The sequence below is a fragment of the Malurus melanocephalus genome, unplaced genomic scaffold (assembly GCF_030028575.1).
Source record: "Malurus melanocephalus ecotype Western Australia unplaced genomic scaffold, MMel_1.1 scaffold_1144, whole genome shotgun sequence".
NCBI classification, from domain to species: domain Eukaryota; kingdom Metazoa; phylum Chordata; class Aves; order Passeriformes; family Maluridae; genus Malurus; species Malurus melanocephalus.
This window is the reverse complement of record NW_026624376.1, coordinates 2,733-29,986: the sequence shown is the minus strand read 5'-3', so window position 1 is coordinate 29,986 and position 27,254 is coordinate 2,733. Positions and strand designations below refer to the sequence as shown.

Genomic DNA, 27,254 nt, shown 5'->3' with positions numbered 1-27,254 from the left:
TTCCTCAGGAAGAACTTCTTTGCAGAAAGGGTTGGAGGGGTGCCCAGGGAGGGGGTGGAGTGCCCATGGAGTGTCCAGGGAGGGCCTGGTCATGGCATTTGGGGCTCTGGGCTGGGTGACAAGCTGAGGAGCAGTCACAGGWTGGACTTTTCCARCCTCACTAATTCTGGGGTTCTGCAATGGCAGCAAGGCTCTTTTCAGACATGGACAGCCTCATTCTGTGAAAACACAGTATTTTTATTGTTACTTTGCAAATTGCTGATGTGTCTGTAAAACTGAGTACGTGTCTAAGGACTTTCTGGGGGTGTTCCTGGTTCGAGTTCCCTTACGGATTTTTAGGGAAGCACTTTGTTCCCTTGCATTTCACCCCGCTCTGGAGTTAGGTCTGCTGCTGGGATAAAGCCACTTGTGTTGTGTGCAGGAGCTCAGCTGAAGACCATGCACAACCTGCGGCTGCTGAGAGCTGACATGCTGGATTTCTGCAAGCACAAGCGCAACCAGCGCAGCGGGGTGAAGCTCCACAGGCTCCAGACTGCAATGTCCCTCTACTCAACCTCCCTCTGTGGGATGGTGTTACTGGTGGATAACAGGATCAGCTCCTACAGTGGAATCAAAAGAGGTGAGCCCTCTAACGGGGGTATCATCTCAGGGAAAAGGAATAAAATAAAAAGAATAAAATCTTGCCTTCTCTCACAGAAAAATATTCCTTGTAAAATTAAAATTCAGTGGAGACACTAATGTCTTGAATGTGGTATTGCAGCAGGGTAACAAGTGCAAAAAGAGATATGGATGAGGATGAAGGASAGTGTTGTGCTGTTACCGCTCATCTCTTCCCTGTGTTTTGTGTCTGAGTAACCAACATTGAAGAGGAACCTTGAGTGTTGATTTTTTGTAGGAGCTTCTAACTCTCCAGTACCAGATTATCACACTGAAACATATTTGCAAAAATGAGGAAGAAATGTGCTCAGATTTTAAAGTGATAAATTATTGTACAAAAGTAGTTTTGATACTGTGAGTGCCATTAACATGAACAATAGGAATATTACTTCTCTACTCCTGGAAAGTTTGATTATTAGATATTTTAAGTGCATTTCTTCTGAGTAACTGGTCACTGTGATAGTGTTTTCTGTCAGGGTTAACAAATGAATCTTCTTCCTGTTTGCCCTTCCCACCTCCATCTTGAAGTTATTATCAAAGTACTCACACGTGGAATGTTTTTTTTTTTTTTTGACTATTACTTGTCATTATTCTTGCATGCCATAAAAAAGAYATACTGTGGTGGTAGATGTTTTCTGGAAACAGCTGGAACCAGGCTTGTAGCAGGATGAAAAGGGAAGTGTACCAGAAAAAATTGCAGTTGCTTTTGTCCTATTGATGGTTTCCAAGTTTTTCAATTGTAACAGTATTGTTTTGTACTTGTACTTATTCGCAGTTACTTTTTTAACTGCTTAAATATTTAAATTAATAACCAAAGGGGAAGATTTATTTTTGTGGTAAATTTTAGATGTTGAGAGAAGACAGACACTTAGATAATACTATTAAACACAAAATTGCATCTTTTAGCCATTGACTAGATCCTGCAGCCACAGTGGAGGGGAAAGCATGGGACTGTGTCATAATCTGTGAAATAYAATTCTCAATAAATTTTGGAAGAGGAGTCCAGCAGGGCTTTATCTGCTTTTGGGGGCATTGCCTTTGTGGCTGGATTTACTTCATCCGTAGAGTAGAATTACATAACATTACTGAGCACAACCTCAGGATGTGCATTTCAATCTTATTTTTTTCCTAGATTTTGCAACCGTTTGCCAAGAATGCACGGATTTCCATTTTCCTGGAATCCAAGAACAACTTGAAATTGTCCAGAAGGTTGTACTTAAGGCCAGAGCACAGCGTAGCAGCAAGACAAAAAGACACCACGGTCAGTGACAACCAAAATTACCCTCCTTGAAATAGAGCAGTGGGCAGCTGGATGTTTGTGGGCAGGGGCAGCTTGATGCCACTCTTCTGCAGTTATTTCATCTGGAAACTGGAATGTTTGGGTTCATCAGGAAACTGCATGAAATTCTCCCTTCCCAGAGAGAATGTGATRCTCAGGTGGTGTCTTTGCTGCCATAACAGACATCCTTTGCTATAAATCAAGATAGAAGTCACATTTGAACAGCATGGGAAGTACATCAGACCATTCTGCTTTCCCAAACTACCTGTAGCAGCACAGACTTTATCTGTCTTTACTTTTTTATTACCAGTTTATTTAACTGAAAATCTTTGAAAAGTGCAGAAAAGGAGTTTATGACTTTTCCTCCTTCCTTTAAAGTGAATGCTGAAGACTGAATGCCAAATTGCCTAAATGTGTATACTTTAGTGCTGACCCAAGCTTTGTGAATGGTTTTCTTTRTAGTTTTTCATTTGTGGTGGTTACAAATGGCTGGGAAATGCTCTGACCAGTTGGTGTTAAGGCAGTGCAATTGTCCATCATGAAACTTTGTTTTCCTTGCAAAGAGCTGCTTATGTGATTCAAATGCATCAGGAACATGAACAAATATGAGTGTATAGAAAAACAAGTTTTCTTGGGAACCTGCATATTGCTGTATCTCAAGGGAAATGGTGAAAGCTGTTTTTATGCTACTAATTWATGTAAATCTGGTAGGGACAAATTTGCTTTCATTTATTGTATTATTTAGTATCAGCAAGATGCTATGTGGCTGGGGGTAATTTAAGTTTCATATTATACCTGAGAATATTGTGCTTTTTGTCCAAGTGAAGAAATACCATAGGGTGGTGAGAAAGGCAATGATTTGAGGTGGGATTCAGTCTGGGGTGTGTKGAAGACAGCAAAAACATTTCTACCCATCCCCCTGCTTTTTGGGGACCTTTTGGTAACTTCATGGTCAAAATTCAAGCCAGATAGCAGTACACAAAACTTTTCATGCCCAAGTGTAATTAATAGAGGACACGTTTAACATTTATTCCATGTGTTCATACACAGAAARCAAAATCAGTGGAAATGAAGATAAGTTAAAGACTATCGAACGAAACCAGTCCAACATTTTGCCGGGTGAGTTGTGTTGYATTGACCCTTCTTGAGGCAAATTGTGTTTTATACATGCACATTTTTAGCTGTAAAGTCAGAACATAAATTACAAACTAAACCCAAGTGACCTCAATCAGAGGAGAAGGATGTTCCTGTGGCTGAGGCAGAGGGCTGGGTGTCAGGACATCTGGTTTCTGTTCCCAGCTTTGCCACTGCATCACATGGTGTGGAGCAAATCACTTGTCTTTGTCTAAAATTTCCTTTTGGATTTTGAGGGTGAAAAAAATAAGGGAGTCTTGAGAAAAGGTGAAAGTTCAATACTAGCAGCTGATTGTATTTTTAAAATGGCTAGATGTACATCACTGTTRTCATACAGAAAAGCATTTTTTAGTGGATGCTTTAAATTTGCTAAATTCCTCTCTCAGGGAAAGTACTTTCTGTATATATTGTGGTGTTTTGTAAGGAAAGCTGCTGTGTGTGGAATGTGAAGATGAATATACTGTTGGAGGAGGGAGGAATCAAGTCCATGCAACCCATGCCTGAATGAGCGCTTCTYAAAATTAATTTCATGACTGTCTTAATGACTGTCTAAATCTTGTTAGTGGGAGGGGATTATAAATCAACTTGACCCAGATTATCCCAGGTGTATGTTGCAGCAGTGAACTGTGTGCTGCTGCTCATGTATGGTCACTGCTGGGATTTCCTGCCTCCTTAGCAGTCACCCAGGAGTGCAAACCTGTGCATTCCTCAGCTCAAAGAAAGGATCTGAACTTCAGTGCCCAGTGCGAGTAGGGTTGAAGGAAGATGTTTATCTGTCGACTGAAGCAGTGAGTGCATTGCTCACCTGCTTTTCTTTTGACTGTACTTTAGACTTTGGATCTCCAGTGCAATGGAACGATGAAGAGGCCTGAATTTCACTGCCCCTTACCTTTGATAAATGAATACCAAGTCTAAAAATATCCCATAGAAGATGTCTTGGTTACTTTTTTCAAACAGCTCTGTAACTCACCTTCCCACTACTYTGAATTATTTTAAATTCTAATGATCACTGATCCCTTTGTGTTGCAGTGCTATATCTCAGCTGTTACATAACCCACTATCTTTCTCCACAGGCYCTGTGATCCTTTATTTGAACCCATCCTTTTTTGGCCTTTCCGTCTCCCACATCTGTTTGCAATTCTGTGCTTGCATTGTGTATTTTGAGTATTGCACCTCCTCTGGGTTTGTTTTTCTGTTTTGTTCTATATAGAGATCATATCCTGTACTGGCACTGTTATGCTTTATTACACCACGTGGCCRTGATGCCAGTGGAACCCATCAAAGCAGGGAAGAGAGTGTGGGATGGATGTAGAACAGTGATATGCCAAGAGATTTTAAACCTCTTGTGTGTGTTTGAGGCCTCTTTGTGTCTGTTCTCATCTCTGCTGTGTATTTGTATTTGCCTTTTATCTTTCTTACATTGCCAAATGATTGGATTTCAGTACAGATCACTACCATGATTTCTTGCCTTCCTGCTGTGCCTTATTGTGCAGGGGAGTTCTACATCACACGGCACTCCAACCTGTCAGAAATCCACGTTGCCTTTCACCTGTGTGTGGATGACAATGTCAGATCTGTCAGTGTGACTGCTCGGGACCCTGCCATCATGGGGCTCAGGAACATCCTCAAGGTCTGCTGCACACACGACATCACCACCATCAGCATTCCCCTCCTGCTGGTGCATGAAATGTCTGAAGTAAGTTAATGCAACCTTTGGGCTGGGTTTWTATCCTTGCATTTTCACAGAGGGTGTGTTTCATGCTGATTTAGGCCAAACAGGATGKTTTTTCTCAGTCACAGGCTTCTGCCACACATGTGGCTCTTGGATCTACATGGTGACCCAGATTAAGGAGCTGGACCAATTAAAAACATCTCAGCCAAAWGAATCACTCAGAGTTTTTATTCCCACCCCTTCTTTTGGACAATTCACTTCCTGGATCCAGTTCACTGCACAGTTTTACAAGTATTAATTAAAGATGAGACTGGAATTCTTGTGGCAGCTGCTTTTGCTTCRAAACTCTACCTTCAGAGTTGCTGATGCAATAGTGATACCAGATCCCCACTTTTAATTCTCATTAGCCATAAAACATTAAAGCTAAGTGTTGGGAGCAGCAGAGCTGGCAAAGCTTGGCTTAGAGTTCTGTAAATCTAAACACTATCCTCTACCACCTCAGCCCTACACAGCAGCACCCAGATTTCACCTTCACTTGGAGCTGTCTCCTCCTTCCCTACCTGAGTTCTGTCCCTGTTTCCTCTTTAGGTCCCCCCCAAACACTGACTGCACAAGAGGCAGCATATTGTGATGTTCCTTCTGTTCTTATTTACTGTGCTGAGTTTTRTATTCTCTTTTTGTCCTGGCAGCTGTGACAAAAATGTGACTTTTCAGTGATCTCAGTCCAGTTGTCTCTAGTACCATAATTTAAGAGAAAATTGTTTTGTTAAAAAAGTAGAAATGAAAGGAGGGTAAGCTGWGTAACAAATATTTATGAACATGGTTTATGTCCATAGAGAGGTTGTTGATGGGTGCGTTAACCTCACATGTTTCTCTCTGTTTCCTGCCTTTCAATTTTTGTGTGCTCATCCAGTGTTTAGGATTGGCACAGATACACTGTTAGTTAAACACCTGGCTAATTCTTACTGAAATTAACCATTGAAGTTTGGTTGGAAATCTTTTTTCCACGTGATGTGTATGGACTTAACTGTTTTCATTGCCTGATTGTGACATTGTTCTGCAAAGGCCCAAGCCCTAAACAGCCCCATGTAGTGAGCCTGTCACAAATTCAATGAAAATAAAATAGAAAGGGTTTCAGAATGTATTTCTAATCAATGAAGCTGGTCTCCCCTCCCCACCTTTTTTCCCTAAATGAGTAGAAGAAATCTTAATTTGACAAAATGATTGCATCCTAAAAAGTGGTAAAGTGTCTCTGCTAGTTAATACCACCCAAAGTTCCAGATTTTTTTTTTTTGTACTTTCTTGAGTACTATTAGCCAAAACTCACTATAGGCAGTTGGCTGTTTGCTTTCTTGCTTTCTTGTCCTTCTCTGTATTTTGAATTGGGACTTAGCTGATCCTTTATCATTTCCACAACAGAGAAAACTCCTGGTAACGTGGTGAATTCATGAGAACCAACATTTGTGAAGATGGATTAGAGTTGAATCACTGCTATGTCATTTTCAGTTCTTGTGGCTTGCATGGCAAAACATTCTGTTATTTCCCTGAGTGCCTGCAAAATTGAACCTCTCTGTTCCTCTAAAATAGTCCAAGGAATGGTCTCATATCCTGCTGTGTTGATGAGTCCTCATAAGGCTTAGTTCCCATCACKGATTGTACAAGGAGAGTTTTTCTCCTTAGTCACTTGTTTTTTACCTAAGCCAAAGCAGTGATCAGAACCCACAATAAACACATTGTGACAGAAAGCACACGTGGGCAGATGAGTTTCAATAAAGACCAAGTGTTGCTTCCAAAATGCTTAAAAATTAAAAAAGCCGAAAGGAACTACAACAAGAAAAAATACAACCCCAAACTCCAGCACTGTTCTGTCTGATTAACGTGGTGGATACCCTACAAGCAGCACATAGTGATGCAGTGATTTACATCATGAAATCTTTTTGACAAGATAGTTCAAACTTACCCTGTTGTTAACATGCAGGGTCTTTTTAGGGGATGTCAGGAGATATTCCCACCTAAGCAGAAGCTTTGGCTTTCACTAGTTGTTTACTGAAGCTGCACATTCAGTTTATCAGTTGTATTATCAGTGGCTATTCTTAGGTCAACTTACTTCTTAACTTTCTTTAATCCTAAAAGTAAGCTCTTTGATAATGACAGATGGCACTCTGTGTTTGGCATTGCAAAATAGAGACTAGTTTTAGTGAATAGAAAATTATATAAAATTTAAATGTGAAAAAGTACCTAGAATGATAAATTTGTTTCCACACTTATATTACTTTATTCTGACTAGAACATGTTCAAGCTCATGTTGAAAAGCACATCAGAACAAACAGATACTGTTTCTTTCTTTCTGAGAAGTGTTTACATTGAGTCATTCTGGATCTAATGGAATTACATCATCATGATGTAATTGACTTTGTTGCATACAGGCAAARAATGTTTCATGAACTTTAAATGTCTCATGAACTTTAAACTTCAATTATTTTCAAGCCCAATGCTTGTAGCCATTTCTAAAATCACTGTGTTTTTCATGTCACATTTTGCTATTTAACTTTAGGTAAGGGTTTGCTGGCTGTTGATACCTAAAACTCCTTCATCAGATGAATTGTTTGTTCTGACTCTTAACATAAATGCATCTTTGGGGAAGAAAGTCTTCTTCCTGTTCAACTATTAGAAGTATTTTACTGAAGGTTGTAGGTATGCYAAGAAACCTTAAACAAAATCAGGACCAGACAGGGGTCATCATTATGCTGTTAAGATGTGGTCTTTGCCTTTTCTCTGCTGAAGCATGAACCTGACAATTATCTGTTGGATATTAGACTTTTTCTGCAGCTCCACAGGGAAATAGCCCAGTGGGCTCAACAGCATTTTTATTCAACTTAAAAATGTATATTGTTCTGACACTGAGAATCCTAGCAATAAGGAGTGGCAGTACTTTCATGGTCACCTGTAAGGTGACCTGCCTAGAATGATCTGGAAAATTGGGTCCCTAATGCTTCCTGAAAATTATGTTCTAAGGCAAAAAAGTGTATTACTTTTAATGATTTCTCTGCTACCTTTTCCAGTTAGATCCGTGGGGTACTGAGGCTTTTCATTTTGTCATTTTTAGGAGATGACCATYCCATGGTGCCTGAAGAGGGCAGAGCTTGTGTTCAAGTGCGTCAAAGGTACGGAGAGAATACTCCAGTGGGACATGGGGACCCAGTCCAGAGCAGGGACATCAACTCATTGGAGGGCTGGAGCAGCTCTGCTGGGAGGAAAGGGGATTGGGATTGTTCAGCCTGGAGAAGGGAAGGCTTTGGGGTGAGCTCATTGTGGCCTGGCAGTGCCTGAAGGGAGCCCACAGCAACGATGGAGAGAGACTCTTGACAAGGGCCTGGAGTGATGGGGAAGGGGCAATGGCTTCACACTGACAGAGAGGAGAGTCAGATGGGATATGAGGAAGAAATCGTTCCCTGGGAGGGTGGGAGGCCCTGGCACAGGGTGCCCAGAGCAGCTGTGGCTCGTTCCCTCCCAGGGAACGATTTCTTCCTCATATCCCATCTAACCCTCCTCTCTGTCAGTGTGAAGCCATTGTCCCTTCCCTGTCACTCCAGGCCCYTGTCAAGAGTCTCTCTCCATCTYTGYTGTGGGCTCCCTGCCAGGCCACAATGAGCTCCCCCTGTTCCTCAGTGAAAGGAAGCCATGGAAGGAACTCCTCACACCCTGTTTGGAGAACCCCCTCCCTTCTGGGTGTCACTGTGCTGCACAGTASGACTCACTGTTCTGTTCTTCAGTGTTGTCATTCTGCAGAACTCCTCGTTAGATTTCCCACATTTCATTCAGATTGCCCAGGTCTGATTTAAAGGCCATTGAGGACATCCCTAATTAAGGCAGTTCAAACCTGCTTATCTCTGATCGTGCTGTAACTGCTGGGGAGTATTACAGGTAATCCAGACAGKGTCAATGCTGCTTTTTTAGGTTTCATGATGGAAATGGCCTCGTGGGATGGAGGAATTTCTCGGACTGTACAATTCCTGGTTCCACAGGTRGGTGAACCTAATTCATATCCAGCCTAGGAGATTGCTGGTGAAAGGTTCCATGTCAACAGATCTAATTTTGATATTTTGCTATTGCCTGTCCCTTTTGAGTAGCTTAAATTAATCAATCTGGGCTTTTTTCCTTTCCTGTAAAAGAGGAGTAAGGGGCATTTATATGTTTGAATACCCAGTAGTATTTCCTGAGSATGCTAAAAGTTCAGACTGGGAAATTCATCTTTACAAAACAGTGAATGCATCACCTTTGAAAAAGAGACTTTTTTGCTGTTACTTACTCTGAAGGCATAGGCTCACCTTGCATTATAAGCCTTGAGGTGTTTGTTTGTCATATTATCTAACAACAGGGAAAGTTGCAATGCAGTGAGTTCAGTCGTGCTTCCACAGAAACGTTACTCCAAATGTTTGAGATTAGTTGGAATTAAGATTCTGAAATTACTTATTTGGACTTCTAGCTGTTATTCAGAAACAGGAAGTTTTCCAAAGGTGGCCAGCACTAGGTTTTCGTTGTTCCAGAAAACAGTAAAAGCAGAGTTACATTAGGAAAGGAATAACATGTATTTCTTAACAAAGTAGAAAGCTGCTGAGCAAGGAGGAAGCCACAAATAAGTTCCCAAGTTGAATCTAATTCTGGAATGCAGAGAGCAGGACTCCTGTAGATAACAAACAGCACCGTCCTGCTTATGTTTGGCCAAAATAATCAATCCCTGAAACAAGAAATCTACTGGAAACGGATGTGTGGATGTGTCTAATTATACAGCCAGGATTTTTAGGTCAATCTTTTTGTTTTAACTGGATTCAGTAGAATTGTAACACACAGTTTGAGAATGACCTTTGTTGTCTTCTGAACAGCAGAAATTCTCTTAAATACCAAGAAACAAAGTTGAGAGAGACTTAATTCTTCCAAACTACAGCAAAAAGCCCAAGTTTACCTGTGTGTTTCTTTTTTCCAGACCATTTCTGAGGAAATGTTYTACCAGCTGAGTAACATGCTGCCACAGATCTTCAGAGTATCCTCTACACTGACTCTGACCTCCAAGCACTGATTTCTGTGGAGCACTGATGTGGATCCTGTTGACTGAGGATGAGATTAGGAGATTCTGGACCAGGGCATCCCTTTCCTGCGGATTGATACCCCTGAAGTGGCATTTGTTACAATTTCAAGAATCGTGTTGTCATAATAAAAGATAAATGCTGTGTGTACTTGGGTGGTAGCAGCTGATTTATGCCTCTTGCTTTGTTTCAGGATTGTCAACAGGATTGATGCCGAGTTCCTCCGCTTTATCTGAAAGGCACTCAATGTAACTTGTGTGAAATCTACAGAAATATGTAGGTCATTCTTATACGTAGATAGTAGGAATAAGAACTTATGGTAGGAACAGGTTCTTCGGGCTGGTGACTTCTACAAAAAAATTCTGAATTTTCTTGTGACTTTTCAAAAATTTGGAGCAGGTCAGGTGTCTCCTTAGAATAACCAATGTAATTTGTCACAGTGACYGTGGAGTAAGATGTGTCACTGCCTCATTTTACTATTACAAAATGAAAGACTTGAATCAAACATTTACCCTGCTGCATTTTGTAGATCGTGRAAGTGTTTTTAAAAAAATCAAATTAATATGCCCTTGTGACAATAATTAGAATTTTTAAGTATTATTTCTTTTTTTTTTACAACTATGTTTGCTTTTTGCTTTATTTCCAGACTTCACATTGACCAGTTTATCAAATGAACAACTTTTATAAGAACACTGAAGTGTTCTGGACCCTGTTACACAGATAAAATTTGCTGCTTATTAATTAACATTTTATGACTATTCAAAAATGCCAGGGAGACAGCTCAAGGTGCAGCTATGAAATTTCTTGGGACAAACTTGAATCCAGTMAAAAAAAACCCAATGAAAGCACCCAGTGATGGGGGATAAAGGGRACGTTGGGAACTGCTTTTCCCCCATCATGGACATTTTGGAACTCAGCTGTAGAATCAGGAGGCTGAAGCAGCCCTTCCATGGGCACTGGGAATGTCCTGTCTGGAATTGGGATCCATGGGATTGCCAGAACCATTGGACTCACAGCAAAGTCCCAGTGGTGGCAAAGTCCCAGTGGTGGCATTTCCAAATGCACAGTTGTGCTGTGGGGGAATCATGGGGATCTTGGCAGAGCAGCCTTTGACTCAGAAACCTCTTCCTATTGCTGCTGAAATTCTGCACTTGGAAACTGGAGAACCTGAAAGCAAATTAAACCCCAAATTAKTATCTTCATCATGATTTTGTTAGCTTAAACAAGCAGATTGAAAAGCTCTGTTTTGGGGGAGCTGCATAATTCAAAGTTCTCAMAGAGAACCAAAGGAATATTCACCATTTCATGATGATTATAAAGCCACTGTGTAATTAACAGACTCAGTATTTTTATCAAGTCCTGCCTGCTGCAAGAAGCCATGTGAGTGACACAGCAAACGTCTCTTGCTGAACTCTCAAATACTTCCTTTTGCTCTGCCAGCAGCTTCTAAAGAAGAACCATGCAAGTAATGTGACCTAATTTGGTGTTGTAGAAAAGTATGTAAATTCCTCTAGAAGGAGCTGGATTAATCCTGTTAGAGCTCATTTTACATTGCTGGCCCTAAGCTGAAATCAAACTCTGGTCCCAGAAAAGCAAGTGCTCTAACACTCCTGCCTGGGAAAGGTGTGGTGGCACAAGTACTCCTTTTTAGAAGTTGTGAGACTTATCTGTGTTGGGAACAAGATCTGTGTTGCCCACTCACATTAGTTTTAYGTTTTCCCACAGCCAGTAAATCTACCAACAAGGGACACCAACAATTCTTGAGCAAATATCTTGCTAATAGTWTCTTGCTAACACTTCTAGATTCTCTGTTAATAAAATTTATGCCTGGTATATTTGCCAAAGCATGAAGACACTATTTAATTTTTTTTGTGTGAAACTGCCACTAATTTCTAGGAAAATAACTAAGCTTTTTGCCTTTTACTTTTGGAATGTTTGCTTTCATTCCAAAATGAAAGATTGCATCTAAACTTGTCAGCAGAATAACCAGTTGATCTTTGGTGCTGAAATGAACAAACAAACTCTAGTGATGAGATTTTGGAAAGTCAAAGTGGAAGGAATGGTATRGGAAAACTATTAATTCTGCTTGCTGTAGTCTGACCCTTGTAAATGCCGAGGGGAATCTTTGTCTGGAGGATCCATGTCAGAACATTTAATATTCCCATTTTTCACATGTGTTTTCAAGGAAGTGCTAACAGCAGATTTTTAACTGTTTTTCTAGAAAAACAGAATGTAGAGATGGGCTGACCTAAGCTGTACTTTCAATTTGGTCTGTGCCTGGCAGCTGTGGAATACAGGCTGCAGCTTATGTAACCACATTAGAAATCCCATTTCRGCCATGAAAAGCTATTCAAGATTAAGAGGAAAATGACTTAATGGGCATGAGGTTTTCTATTTGTATATGCAGTTCAGATTCCTTGGAAGGGTGACAGTGTTTAATGCCATGAAAATGTCATGTAAAATTATACGTGTGGCTTGAATGGAATAAAAAACACTTGCTACTGAGAGAAGTGAGGAGCAAATGCCATTATTGAGCTTTTTAACCTGCCCATGGTGACCACTGTAAACTGCAGGTGCCCTTTACAAAGTCTGAACTGAGGTTTTTGCAAGGAAAAAATGCCAAGAGTCTGGATTTGTCAAGGATGTAAYTTCCTGCCCTTCACCTCTTGTCACCAGCTCTACAACCTGTGTRTTCCCTTCTGTGGGAGCTGGTGACAGAGAGGAGAACAATGAGAACAGTGCAGGCAGTTGAACACATGGACAGAACCTGTCCTGACCAGGTGCCTCTGCCCTGCTGCAGTGCCAGGAATGTCACTGTTAGCAGGTGGCACTGCCTGGACACTCGTGTCCAGGTCACTCCTTCTGCAGTAGTTCACTCTGGACAGCAAAATCTGGAGTTAATGAAGCACAGCTTAAAGATGAGGCAGCTATTTCAGAGGATTGTGCTGTGAGGTAAAGGGCTGATGTGTGACACCTTCCCCTGTGTCTGTTGGTGTGTGAGGTCTGTGTCGACATTCTGTTATTTTTGTGAACTTAAAAATTGGTCAGTTTATTGTATCTGTACCTCATTTTCCCCTCAGTAGGGGAAAGTTTAATTTATGCTTGTGTCGTRTTTTAAGCATTAGTCTTTTCATGCCTCATTTACTCCTATTTTGTGCCAGTGCTATACCCAAAAATACAAAGCTATTCCCTGGTATTCACACCAGGTCAGCTGTGTAAAGAGATGCCTGTCTTCCTCTTGTATCTTTGCCTCATGGAGCTCTCAGGACAGACCATCAGTGCTGCATACAAATATGTTTATTACTTAATACTGTATCCTGGRTGTAGTATAAGTCAGTAGCAACCATAGGACTGTGGTCCCATGGGACACAGAATATTATYATTATTATCRTTATTATTCACAAGGACAWATAGTTTTATTTCTGGTTGTATAAGTTGAAGGGCTTGATTTATGCTATAATAGCATTTAATCACTAAGCTGTAATCTTACCCCAACCATCAGAAGCAAGTTCTTTTCAGGATTRTTTCCTGGCAGTTAGGCCAGATTCTGTTGAAGAATGATGATTCATAGTTCTTTATTTCCATTCCCATTTCTGTCAGAATAACCTGCAAAGAGAGAAAAACAACATTCACCCCTTATAATARAGGCTCCAAGAGAGAAAAGCCATGGAAGTGAGTCAATTTAGGATGTGAAGTCAGTGCTGCAAACTCTGCCAAGTGCAGCTTGGAGAAGATGAGACAGCTTGAGCAAGCACAACTTCCTCTGGACACTTCCTTTCCACGTGGCATTTTTTAATTGGGAAATGGACTGTGGACTTCAGTACGTAATGCTCAGTTCTGGTCTCATTGGCCAATTTCTCTGCTTTCAGAACAAGCATGAAGCAGTATTTTCAACCAGCTCTATGCAGGGCTGAGAGAAGGTGGAGAAATTATCTCTGCTGGAGTAATTATCAGAACCATAGGAAAAAAAAAAGTCACTGAACAAAACAAGGCTCTYGTGTCATGTCTGTAACACAGACATAGAAATATGAAGGATGTAGTATCAATTATTCTACATAACATAGGAAAAGCCCTCAAAATCTGGCAGTGTGAAATCATGCAAGCACTCTGCATGGACCAGCACATAATGGTGTGCTTTATCTCACTCTCAGAAGAGCCACRGTAGGTACTGATATGTTCCTGATGGCTGTTGCAGATCACAACTTCTTCTAAATCTTCAATCACTGGGAACGCAGGGAATAAATATCCTGATAGAAAAGGCACCATCCTTGTGCAGTTTGTGGCCTGCAGGATGTGATGTTAGCTTTAACTGCTTTCCTGGTTTTTATTTTGGCATTCACCTTCTGCTCTGTGTTTTGCTCATGTCAGTTCAATGTCTACCATTTAGACTTACTCCAAAATTACAGAGATGTATCTGAGAGCAGGATTTGGCCTTGTGTGCCCTTGCAAGGGTGCTAAGTTTGAAGAGATACATACAGAGCAACTCTGGCTAAATGGCAACTGAAGGGGAATATGAAAAYCATCTGTGAATATTTAAAGGATGCAAAGACTAAAGAGGAGGCAGCTTTGCACTGCATGTTCCAAGAAGAGATAAAACTAACAGATAAAACCAAAGGRAAATAGGAAAGATTTAGAGAAGCAATGTTTCTGAAAACATAGAAATCAGTCCCATAGTGTACAAACATTCTCCGAGAATGGAGTGATATCCACAGCATCATTTCCAAGGTGACAGAAGGATGCAGCAATGACTTTATKTTATAAAATACTCTTAAACTGCCTGGGAGATGGCAAACTAAGGCTTCATGTCTGCCTTTCTGTTTGGTCAGCTGAAACAGAGTTCTCCCTCCTTCTCTTCCATCTTTGGGAAGCACATGGATGTCCATCTGGGTCCAGACAGATGTGAATCATCTCCAGATAGCTTAATAAACTGATTRATTTTAAATCTGCATAAAGGAGGATCCCATGGATAAAAACTCCACATTTCTTCAAAAGATACTTTCCATGAAAGACAAAACTTTGGGGGAAGAAATACTTAGATTATGTTTAGAWGGGGAGGTAAAGAGAATTATGTGCTCCAAGGCACTGTTAGCTCTTTCCTAACGGCCATTGGCTCACTCTTAATTGTGCCAAATATCATCAGAGCACCTTTGAGATCCAGTGGTTTCCACAGGAGTTCAAGGCCCTTGGTCCACAGGCAGAAACAGACCCTGTACCTATAATTGCAGGAGTATCTTGAACTGGGAGGTTACCAATTGAAGCTGACTTGGTTGTCTCACAAAAGTCTTATTTTAAGGTCCTTAAACTGAACCATAACAGCTCCTGCCTGGCATAAATTATAATCCTCCAAAATGCTCTGTCCTCTCTCATGCAGGTCATTTCCAGTGCCTGTTTCAGCTGTGTCCCAAAGAGCAGTTTTAAACCCCAGCAGAAACAGCCTGACCCTGCAGACATGGGCTGTTCCTTCCTCTGCTCCTGGTGTGCACAGTGCCCAAGTTATCAGCGTGCTCCTTGCCACAGTGACATCCCACCAGCACAGGCCAAGCTCCTTTCTCAGAAATGAATCCTTCTCCCCACTCACCAACCAAAGATGGCAATTGAGGAGCTTGGCCTCAAGCTTGACCAGCTACACAAGAGGATGTGAGTGCTTCTGTTGAATAGTTCTTTGGAAACCACTGCCTGACCACCAGTTGTTATCTTGGATGTGTTTTTAGCCATTTTGGGCACTTCTCCCTGCCCATTGGAAGTGGTTCTTTCTTTCAAGCAGTCCATAAATTACGGGCAAGTCATGCAAACTGATGTTGCTACATGCAAAACGGCACACACCACATTTATATCTTACTTTTGCTTACAGTTGGAAATCTTTTGCTGCAAGAGCACAACAACGTTTTCTAGTTTTTCTTCTCCCCATGATTATTTTACAGCAAGTAGGTATTTCTGGATGAGGAGAAGCAGCCCCCTTCCCTGGCTGTGAGACCCAGCAGTGGGTCAGCACCTCCTGATGGCTGAGAAGTGCTGTCCCCAGGGACAGGGGAYATCACAGACAGGGGTCTGTAATGGGATCAGCCATTTCTGATGTCTTCATCAATTGCATGGACAGTGGGATAGACTGAACACTAAGCAGGTTTGAAGATGGCACCAAGCTGAGGGTGCAGTGACACACCTGAAGGACAGCAGGCCATCCAGAGGGCCCTGCACAGCAAGGACAGGGAGCTGCTGGAGCCAGTCCAGAGCAGGGACACCAAGGGGATCAGAGGGATGGAGCAGCTCTGYTGGGAGGAAAGGCTGAGGGGATTGGGATTGTTCAGCCTGGAGAAGGGAAGGCTTTGGGGGACYATTCAGTATTCCAAGGGGCTTTATAACAAAGATGGGGACAAACTTCTTAGCAGGGCCTGYTGAGAYAGGACAAGGGGCAGTGGGGTTACCTTAAATGAGGAGCTATTGACATTAGCTAGAAGGAAGAAATTCTTTACTGTGAGGGTGGTGAAACACTCTCACAGGTTGCCCAGAGGTGGAGGGAGGTAGAGGATGSCCCATCCCTGGAAAGATTCRAGGTCAGGCTGGACAGGGCTCTGAGCAACTGGATCTGTTGAAGGTGTCCCTGCCCATTGCAGGGGGATTGGGCTTCATGACCCCTAAAGGCCACTTCCAGCCCAAATGATGCTGATCCCATCAAGAATTTGGAAGGGCAGGCTCTGCACAATACATGCTGGAGCCATGTCTTTTGTGTATTTTCCTCTTTCTTTTTTTTTTTTTTTTTTTTTTTTTTTTTTTTTTTTTTTTTTTTTTTTTTTTTTTTTTTTTTCCTAGGGAAAGATACCTTTAGTTGGGACCTTTGGGAAACTTGGGCCATGCACATAAAGGAAAGAGCTCTCGTGCCTATCGGAACACAAACCAATGCCTCCAGTTTGGAGTATCCAAAACAGAGCAGGTTCCTTTCATTGRGGGATATTCAGGGCTTTCAGAGCCAAGCCCAACTGCCTGCAGTTTAGCATATCTCCTAAACAGGGATGTTTGGAATTGCAAGCTGTTTGAAAAGCCTGGGTCTGCAATGACACTGTGGAGCACAATCTGGCYGTCCCCAGTGCTCTCACTGATGGCAGTGATGCTGTCACCAGGGGGTTTTTAAAGAAGCATTCTGCCCACTCATAACTGGCCTSCTGGATCACCTACTTTTACTAATCCATCTTAATTTGTATAGTGGAGTCATACACAGCCAGACCTGCCAGACTCTTASAGAAACAAAGGATGAAAAACATAAAGCAGTCAGAGAGGTAAGGATGGGCCAATCTGGGGATGGTGTAAGAGTCTTTGCTTTCCTCTTGGTGTCAGGAAGACACCGATGAAGTACAGCAATCCAGGACCTATTACTGTGCACTCCCATGGCCAGTCCTTAAAGCAGCTTCTCAACAGGGAGATTATTGTGCCATGAGCACAATTAATTGTCACAACATTATTTCCATAAGAGGTTATTGCACATTAAATTACAGCATTCCCATGCCTCCAGGCTTCTTGTAACAGTAGGAGAAATGGTGGGCTGGAGAAGACAGCTGGGTTTGCACGTGGTCTATGTCAGTTTACTTAAGCAGAACCGTTTCAGTGCTGCTGGAGGAATGCAGCAAAAGGTCAGTGCTGAAACTCCACTAAAGTAAGCTGAGCACACATTCCATCTGCCAACATATGCTCACTCCTTGCCTGATCAAAAAGGAAATTTCAGAGCTCTGCTGCATGCTTGCCTTGACCCTGCTCCACACCGCCTGTCCAGTGGGCATCAGACAAACCATTCCTTAATCCTGCATGGAATATGCATTCTGCTGAAAGGATGCTTAGAATAGCTGCACATCAGCAGCAGCCATGTAATCCTAAAACTGGCACGTGCACAGGGAGAAGTGCAGGACAGCATGGACAGGGATGTCCAGAGATGTGTTCCATGAATCATGAAATATGTGGGTTTATTTCTTAGTCCTGTGTGCCCATCACAACCTGATCCTRTCCAAATGAGCCTCATCTTTGCAGGGGAAAAATAAACTCAACCTTGTTGTTCAGCTCTTGCATTTTCTTTGCCTGTCTTCTTCAAATGTTTAATCTTCTGGAGTCTACCTGCTCTGGTCAGTGCTAGAGGAGGAATTCTGTACTAATGACATGCACAAGGAGCTGCACCAACTTAACTGGKCTGTTAAAAACTGCAGAAGTGAAGCTCTTGTAGCTACAAGAGCTGATTTAGAACATGCCCTCATAACATCCCYTGATAAAAATAAGACTGAGGCTTTTTAATAGAACAAATTACTTAGGCTTTATATTTAACCATGGTCACTATAAAAGCTATAACTGGTTTTCAGAATATTTTAGGAATCTGATCTTGATCTTCCATATGTTAAAAACCATCACAACAAATACCTTACACTGTGGATCCTGATGAAGAAATAACAAGGTGGCTGCAGTCTTAAACACAAAACATTTGCTTTGGGCTCAGATTTGCTAATGTTCAGAGTAACTATCAGAAATTGCCATTTCAAGGCAAAGAAGGAGGCAGCCTTGAACCAGAGAAACTCATAAACCTGCATGATTTTTGTAGAGAGGGCACTGATGTTCTAGTTACTCATAGCCAGCTCTCCTCAGTGGGAAAAATGGCAGCAATATTGAGCCCCCCTTGATGCACTGAGAGCAGAGGATATTTTGACACAGAGAGGTGGGCTCCTTTCTGAAAACAGGACTTGCAGGCTTTAAACATGTTATGCAATGACCATTGTAATGAACCAGATTGAAACAAGATTAACTCATCTCACCTTGCCTTTGGGCTGTGCCTTGAGAGGAAGCTTCAGGTCAGTTTGACTGTAGAGACGTGGATYATGAGGAAAACATCCAAAATCATAGAGATAAAAAATGTTAGTGTTAAAAAGATGAGGTTAAAGAATGAGGTCTTTGATGGCAGAGACCCAACCTGGTTTTTTTTAAATATTGCATTTTACTATTGTATTTTACCATGTGTGATTGATGACCACATAGAACGAAATCACAATGAACAATGATYTGGAGAGTGGAAACAACATGCTGCATGAACGTGGCAGGCATTTGAGGAAAAATCCATCACCACCCCCAGATGAGTTTATTTTCCCTGACTCTGCAAGTTTGCAGTTGGCAACAATAAATTGTAGGAAAAGCTGATACAATGAGGGTAGGGCTGGCATCCAGCTGGAGCCTAGAAAGCTGGAATAACAGGCTGACAGGACTCTCATGCAGTCTAGCATTAAGAAATGCAGAGCCTTGACCCTGGGAATACATTATTGCTGGCAATAGTCCAGGCTGGGCACTGATTGATTGGGGAGCAGCTTTGCTTTGAGAAGAGGCTCATGGGGATCATGGTGCAGAGACAGCTGAACCCAAAATTGCAGTTGTGGTGAGGCGGGACAGCACAGACTGGGCTGCATTAGCCCAAAGGTGGCCAGGAGCCCGAGGGATGGGGAAGGGTGCATTACCCATCAGTGACACGTCTGATGTGCTGTGTCACTTTAGGGCATCCCAGAACGGGAGAGAAGTGAGCAGGGAGCAGCTCCAGTGGAGAGCCCCAGGGATGCACAGGGAGCACTCTGAACATTTTCAAGCACAGGCTGAAAGTGCTCTCAGCTGCTTCTGAAGGATCAAGGGACTGCTCAAGTGTTTGAAGCCATTTTTGACTGAAGGAAAAAAAGCTCCTGTTTGCCTTGGAAAGATGCCTTTTGAACAAGGTCCTGGACATCATCAGAGAAGTAATTCTGTAATCCTGCTGTGGAGAACTGACAAAATTGTGTCAAAAACACATGTCTTCTTTGAGCACAGAAGATGCCAAAAGGCTGCAACCCTAACAGCTCTATGCAGGAACTGTGCAGGTCTTGTAGAATGGACAGAGAGCAGTGGGAATGGGAAGAGGGTAGGAAAGGAGAAGCCAAAAATAGGATACTTTCCATGGAAATTAAACAACACATCACAACCGCTGTCAAAGACAAATTACAAACTTTAGACCTTCAGATGTTGCCTGCAATGCAGGAAAAAAAAACCCAAAACTTGAAAAACCCAGGAAAAAGTTCAGATGATGTCATGATAGGCTGGAGAATTCTCCTTTGAAATATGAGGGAGGATCCAGATCAACGGCTGAAGAATTGACATACAAGAGAAAGTCCTCAACGAGCTAATGGTGCACAGCACAAGGAATGGTTACCTGGCAAATGACAGAAATTTCCTTTAATATTCTGTAATGGATTACAGCACTTAATCTAAATAGTTCTGTGGTCAAAAGTCACACAGAGGTCAGCCGGGCCATTGGACAGAATCTCATCATCAACAGCAATAAAAACAAGGGCTTTCTTTGCTTTCCTACACAAAATGATATTGAAACRTGGCATTTAGCATGCCTTTTCCTGTAGTGTCCCTGTTCCTGCTGTAGTGAGAAAACTGTGTGGATAACAAACTCAAACCAAATTAAACTTGTCCCCTGTCATTCATCTCCTCTAATAACTAACACCAAGCAGATCCCTCTGGGGGTGGTGGCTGGCACTTGTGTTTTCTTCAGCTGAGCCCTTTACCCTTGGGCTGCCTGTCCTYGTGGGGTGGGAACAGCTGAGGAGGTGATGAGAGAAGCAGAGTGGGCTGCTGAGCACAGCACCTGGTAGAAGGCACAGGTTTGCCACRGAGCCACCACTCTGTCCTCTGACAGTCATTTCAGGGGGACACGGAAAGGGACACATGGCCAGCTCAGGAGACAAAGATGGGCATATTTGTGTGTGTGCTTGGCATTCCCTCTGCAGAGAATCAGTTTAGCATGAATAAGCAGTAAACCAAAACCTTTTCCCAAGCAGGCTAGAATCTACCTAGTCCTAAATCCTCCAGAGTTTCCTGTGGCAGTAGATCCTTTTYCCCACTTCCCTCCAAAAAGAAAATAGTAAGAAACTGTTCTGTGATCTCTGCTTGCCTGTAAGAAATTGGCATGTGAAATCTCAGCAAGAGATTTATTTCCCTGTAAAAAAAATGGGGAGATAATTATTTTAGATGACTCCAAGTTGTTWAATGTCCACACTGTCTTGCCCAGGTGTGTCTGAGTGGTGTAGTTAAGACCCTCATGTGTGGGACAAAATGTAGGTTTCCTGTTAATATCTTGGCTTCCCATGACTGGTGATGACAAACCATGTTTGAGTGATCTTGTGCACGCTTTAGGAGCTGTAATGGAGATAGTTTTGGTCAGGAAGTTTTCTTGCTTCAGCCCCCCAGAGCTCAGCAGCTGCCAAGAGTCTTAGGCAAGGATCTGTTGTCTTGTTTATTCATGCTGGGGAGCAGTATGACAACAAATCTGCCTCTCTGTTGGTTTATAGRAAGAGAAATAACAAATGCAGTATTCTACAGTCCTTTTTGTCATCCTCCTGCTACCAGAAGTCAGGTATTCTGCTGATTAATCATCTGTTATGTGGCCCTATCCAAATGAGCCTTGATGCCAACACCACACTGCTCAGTGCTCCAGTTCTACAGCTGCTGGTGGGGTCCCTGGGTGTCATTGCAGCCCTGCACCCCTTGCTCTATGATTTCTTTCCTGCTGGTTTCAGACTGTGATTCATATTTCATTCATCAGGGTCCTGGTATTTGTGTTACAAATCTCTACGTGCTGGCCAGCAAACCCCATTAACCTAAAGGTGATCAGATGGGGCTCCACCGTCAGAATTGGGCTTGCAGATTTTTATGCAATTTGTCCATAATCTGCAACACTTGCCCYGCCACAAGAGTCAGATTTATCACCTGGAAATCTCCTTTCTCTACAGTGCATCATCAGCCTGGTCTTCATAGGCAAGGTGAACAATTTTAGTCTGTCCTTCTGTGTTTGAATGAAGGATTGGTCTTTCCAGGCCTTAATATAGGGAGAGACTTTTAACAGATTTGAAAATTAAACTAAGGACCCTAAGTCATCACACATTTTTTGAAAGACGTGCTCTGCATTCATATCATGTTACTGCTCAGCTGCAGGACTTTTCTTAGACTATCTGAAAGTGGATCTGAATTGCTGTACTCCAAAGAGGGGTTATTTTAGTATTGTGCTAAAATACTGACAATGAAAACTTGTTACTTTAGCGTCTTAAGAGTTCAAGTAAGCAGAGTTTGATTGCTGAAGTAGATTTTTACCATTCTGCACTTCACAGGGTTTATTTTACTGCAAATGCTATTGGTGTCTCCCTTCCAAATTTCACCAGGCACAGGAAGACGCATGCAGAGGTACAGACAGATGTTAGCATGAGGGTCACTCAGAACGAGGGGCCGTGGCTTTGCAGGATAAACACAAACAGAGCTGTGGCCACCCTGAACCAACTGCCCCACCAAGCACCCACCGGCCGTGGCACCAAGGAAGTGSCTGCAAACCTCTCATTGCTCACTGATGAGGTCCAGAACTCTTTTTACACCTTCTTCTCTAAATAAGGAAGCTGCATGTGAGGCCTCTGACTCCCTGACCAATTTGACTCCTTCGCTTCCCACAGCCAATGAAATGGCACTCCTGCCTCCGGTCTTGGGTGACAGCACTCCAAGCTCAGCAGGCAGGAGGACAGCAGGTTTGTGTTACAGCCCTGGCAGCCTCACCTTGGGCAGCCTGCTGATGTCAGAGTGATGATGTGGGCAGGGACAGCCCCTGCACTATAAAGATGGCTCAATCAAATATAACAGAGGCTGCCCAGTGGGAAGCAGGATCTACAAACCATGGTCCCCACCAGCTGGAGCCCTGCTGGCCTGTCTCTGCTCCCAACCCAACTGCTATCGGGCTTTAGTTTCAGGTCAGCAAGCTCTATTTGCTTTCCAAAAATAAGCCTCTGCCACCATGCTGAAGGGAGAAAAACAAGAAGGGCGGTATTTTTAGGGCCATTAATTCTGACCACGTGCCCAGGAGGTGAAGCGGATGGCCACGGCACAAAGAGCTCTCATCACTATGTCCTGCGACGCCAGCGTGCAGCGGACGTTGCCTGCGTTCCTCCTGCTGGCTTTGCTGGCCGGGATTGCTTCCACRCAGCCAGCTGTAAGCAGAACTAATGGCACATTGCTGGAGAGAGGATGGCAATCACTGCTGTCCAGGTCCATGGCTGGGATGTCAGGGGACAAAGCAGATGTGAACTGGGAGAGTGACTATTTGCTAGGAATCAAGAGGCAGCGGAGGCTTTACTGCAACGTGGGCATCGGGTTTCACCTTCAAATCCTCCCAGACGGAAGGATAAGCGGAGTTCACAATGAAAACCAATACAGTGAGTTGCATCCAAAACTGAAATAGATGTCACTTAATTGCTGTGAACTCTAGTAATTTCCCTTCATAGAGTACAAATGTTATGATTTGATATTATTAATCTCTGCTACCTCTGTTGCCTTTTAAAAGTCCCCGAGATCAATAAACATGAGAACCCTTTGGGCTGAAATGTGGCACAAAATGCTCAGACAAATTAAGATAGAATTTATTTTTACCTGCTTTGTTGCACAGATGACAAAAGACAAACCAGATTGAAAACGGACTCTTTGCTACATTTTCTTGCTCCTCACCTTCTCATTTGCCTTTTGAATCCGGGAGGTCGTTGCTGAGTTCAGAGTGCCAAAGCATGATTTTTGAATCCCAGCCGAACAGTATTTTTGGGACACTCAATGTGTCCCATGGAAGGGGCTTGCTGTTCCTGGTTGGCTCGTTCTTGTAGGTGCTGTTCTGTCACCCTAAGAATTAAGGAAAGCATTAGTCATCTGGATTTGAATTTCCTGTAGAGGGCAGTTGCTAAAATCCTTTGCAGCTAAGATGTCATGTGGGACTTCAAAATGCAAGCCACATTTCTCTGAGGCTCAGTAAAAAACCTTTTGTCATATAGCATATTACATAAAAATAATTTTCTTATTAAAGAGGTCCAGAGTTTGAAAGATCAAAAGAACCCAATAGAGCAAAAGGCTTCTACAGAATGTGACTACAGTTCTAGAATAACTATTTTCAAATCCTGTGACATGTAGGAAAACCCAAGATCTTCTCTGTGTATATTTATTTTGTTGTACTAGGGAGATAATTCTCATAAAGAATATATATCAAGTTTGTTAGAGTATGAAAAAAAAAGATATCTGAATTTCCTTCCATTAGCTCTAGATTCTGTGATAACATTTCTGTTAAACTTCACATTTTTCAGGTCTCTTTGAAATATCCACTGTAGAAAGAGGTGTTGTAAGCCTGCTTGGGGTAAAAAGTGCTCTCTTCATTGCAATGAACAGCAAGGGGAGGTTGTATGGGACGGTGAGTACAAGTGCAAGTAGTTTTTCACAGTTTAAACAAAAATGGTTTTAAAGTAGCTTGTTTTGGTTTCGTGTATTGCTTTGTTTGTAGTGCTTGCTTTTGGTTGTGTTTAGTTTATTTAGTTTTTTTCTTTATGGAAATCTCTGACTACAAGCAGAGAAAATAGCCCTCGAGTTACAGGGAGCCTGCCCAGCCCAGTGCTATTTAATGCAGCGAGCAGAGTGGCTGTTACAGGGCTGGGATTTTAAAGCTTTCTTGTGAGGCTGTACAGGGAATACTTTAGGAAAATRAACCTATTCTGCAAATTGTACAGATTTATTAGATGGCTTCTTTGAAGCTCACAGGGCTGCAAACACGATCTAGCAAAGCTGAGTTCAGTTGATTCCATTCTGCATTGCATTGTGTGTAGGAGAGGCACAATTGGAGCTATTTCCAACACTGCCTTCAGTAAAATAATGACCACATGCTCCCTCCTACCAAAAMCAACCACACCATGAAGAATAAATAGGAAGTCTACCCTAGGAGGTCAACATATGTGGCTGCATTATTTTAATGATCAGTTTTGTGAGATCAGTCGCAAAGGGAGAGAAAACAACTACTATTCACAATGGTGTTCAAATCGTACTGAAATTCCATCATCCTCATCTAAACGCAGTTTAACCTCTGAGATGTGAGCAACACATCTCCAGCCTCAACATCCAGCAGAAAAAATGTTTGTTAGGAGGTGAATTTGAAAGAGGCTGGCTCTGGGCAAGAGGCAAAATCAGCCCATCTCAAAGTAATGAATGGCACTGGTTGTATCCATCTCTTTTGTTCCTTTGGAGCAGCTGTAATTCCAACAAAGCATTGCAGTTTTTGAAAAAATGCCAAATGTTGTGAAGGACATGGGGCTGGTTCTGACCTGGCTCATTCCTTCTCACACAGATAATGACAGTGCGACAGTTTACGGTTCTACCCTAGAAATATTCCTTCAACTATGTCTAATCAACAAACACCTCAAAAGTGCCACAAGCCCAAGTGTTTTACTTAAATGTGTCTTCCTAAAGAAATGCAGGCTCTGGCCTCAGGAATCCCTTTGATTTTTTTCTGCCCAGTTTCAATACAATTTTGTTTATCTTCAAAGGCACTTTCAAAAGCTGTAAGAGATGTGCATTTTCCCTTCCACAACACAATGCCTTAAGTTAAACTCTTCCAGGCTTTTGGTGGTGTTATCCCACAGATGCCCAAATAGAACAGCACTGTTGGAACCTCATGTGCCAGACATTCTCTTTTACTTTCCTCGGCATTTGTCTCCTGCTCGTCCTTGCACCTCCTCTCCCAGATAACTCTCTCTCCTTGGATTCCCCTTGGAGAAAACCAAAACTGTTTTCCCAGCTTACAACCAGCTGCATAGTTAAATATCACTAATGGTTTAAAAAAAGAAAATATTTACTGCTGATCAAATCTCTTTGTTCTCCCTGGACACTGCTGTTTGGAAGAGCACTGAAGGTTTTGATAGCCAGCAAATCTTTTATAAATGACAGGATTTCTGGCAGAGAGGAAGCTTTTAATAAAGCTGTCATCTGGGCAAGAGGGCACAATGCTGAGAAATCCTTACTTGAAAATAAAATGAAGAAATCCATGATTTATAATGAATTAACTCGATCTGCCACAGGAAGTACACAGTCCATTATCTGGACAGGTGGCATCTGAGTTCATCTGACACCAAATTAGCACCGAGGAGGGAGATTTACTGTTGGCCACAGTGGCTGCAGTGCCACCTGTTGCACACTGCAATGAGCCCTGGTGTAAAAATGCGAGGAAGAAAAATGACCTGGGCCTTGGTGGAACATTGCTTGTACCTGATTTGTACCCCCACCCCTCTCCCCTTGCTGTTCCTTAGGCTGTTTTCCAAGATGAGTGCAAATTCAAGGAAACCTTGCTGCCCAATAACTACAACGCATACGAATCCAACATTCACCGCGGCGCTTACATAGCCCTGAGCAAACACGGGAGGGTGAAGAGAGGGAACAAGGTCTCTCCAGCCATGACAGTGACCCACTTCTTACCTAGAATATGAACACCAGCAAAACAGAAGATTCAATCCCAGAAAAAACTGTTTCRTTTTGCACATGGGGAATAACCTCCCAGGTAAAGTATTTATACAGGTCATTGAAAAAAAAAATATAAATCTCTATATGTATATGTATATGTATATTAGGATAAAAATATTTGTACTAAATTCATCACATAGCATGCACGTGATGCTGCTTCTCTTCTACTCTGTACAAATTTTACATGGCTGTGTGCCTCCTTGGTGCTGTACAGAGGAAAATGCAAGCTGGAGTGCAAAGGAAGTTTTTGGAAGTTACGGAATGGCTGTGAGCAACCATCTAATCAATCATGGGTTATTTACTAAATATTATTTACCTCAGACAATAACCTCTTGTAGTGAGCTGTTTACATATCATGGGCCAAATCAGCAGATGATTTTGCTTCACCAGAGCTTCAGGCAGTTCACTCCATCTGAATATCTGCCTGCATCCTCCCTCTACAGACTGTGTCTTGTCCTGTGAAGTCCTCAGCCTATTCTGATCATTAAGGTGCCAATTCCACAATTGTTTCTGCACAAGCAAACTGCCTATCCCCAGAGCCCCTCTGTCTCTGAAGGGTCTCCTCACATGGACTGGTTGGCAAAATGAAGACCTACAACAAATTTCCCATAAGAAGGGCCACAGGATAAATCACAGATAGGTCCCAAATAYAAAACTTATTTGGAGCTGAGAATTTTGAATGGCATTTTGTGAGTTAGTTTAGACTTACCTCATAGATGTGTACATCTTTAATATTAATATTTGTATATATATAGACATGGGATGTGTGAGTGTGGATCTATGTAATAACATACTTTTAATGAATCAATCATCCCAGTCTCCCAATGCCCAGGTGCCTTTATATGGGTATACATATGAAAGAACATAAATGTTTGAAGGCATTCTATTCCATTTAGGCTGAACGTTGTTAATCTCTAACAAATCGAATTGGTCTGTGGGATGCATTTTATAAAATGTAAGRAATTCATGGAAGCTTCCAGCAAAGGGTTATTTTAGAAAACACTGTGTTGAATTTTCACTGTCTTAAGTGTATTTGGTTTTTCTCTAACATACCTCCCTGAGTTATGAAGGACAGAGAAAG

At 42.2% G+C, this 27,254-nt stretch overlaps 2 protein-coding genes and 1 long non-coding RNA gene across 5 annotated transcripts in view; 2 read left to right on the top strand and 1 right to left on the bottom strand.

Annotated features, from left to right (window-relative positions):
* The window catches only part of CUNH12orf4 (chromosome unknown C12orf4 homolog), a 17,518-nt gene extending 7,542 nt beyond the window's left edge, over nt 1–9,976 (top strand). For both annotated transcript variants that reach the window (XM_057387134.1, XM_057387133.1), the window contains exons 8-14: nt 422–619; nt 1,790–1,918; nt 2,987–3,055; nt 4,564–4,766; nt 7,849–7,906; nt 8,700–8,767; nt 9,727–9,976. In XM_057387134.1, coding sequence (XP_057243117.1) covers nt 422–619; nt 1,790–1,918; nt 2,987–3,055; nt 4,564–4,766; nt 7,849–7,906; nt 8,700–8,767; nt 9,727–9,819 — 818 coding nt within the window. In that variant the 3' untranslated portion in view covers nt 9,820–9,976. The remainder of the gene's footprint in view (nt 1–421; nt 620–1,789; nt 1,919–2,986; nt 3,056–4,563; nt 4,767–7,848; nt 7,907–8,699; nt 8,768–9,726) is intronic.
* A 61-nt stretch (nt 9,977–10,037) lies between these two features.
* On the bottom strand, nt 10,038–24,147 carry LOC130586350 (uncharacterized). Of its 2 annotated transcripts, XR_008966695.1 has the most exons (4): nt 23,357–24,147; nt 18,610–18,655; nt 13,317–13,432; nt 10,038–10,993 (listed from the first exon to the last, which is right to left on the bottom strand). It is a non-coding gene; the product is annotated as an uncharacterized LOC130586350 (long non-coding RNA). The 2 variants fall into 2 exon arrangements; XR_008966694.1 differs by lacking the exon at nt 18,610–18,655.
* FGF6 (fibroblast growth factor 6) lies at nt 22,728–26,139 on the top strand. The gene is made up of 3 exons (XM_057387135.1): nt 22,728–23,067; nt 23,977–24,080; nt 25,963–26,139. Exons 1-3 carry the CDS (start codon nt 22,728–22,730, stop codon nt 26,137–26,139), a joined length of 621 nt encoding a protein of 206 aa, XP_057243118.1.
* Nucleotides 26,140–27,254: the final 1,115 nt, after the last annotated feature.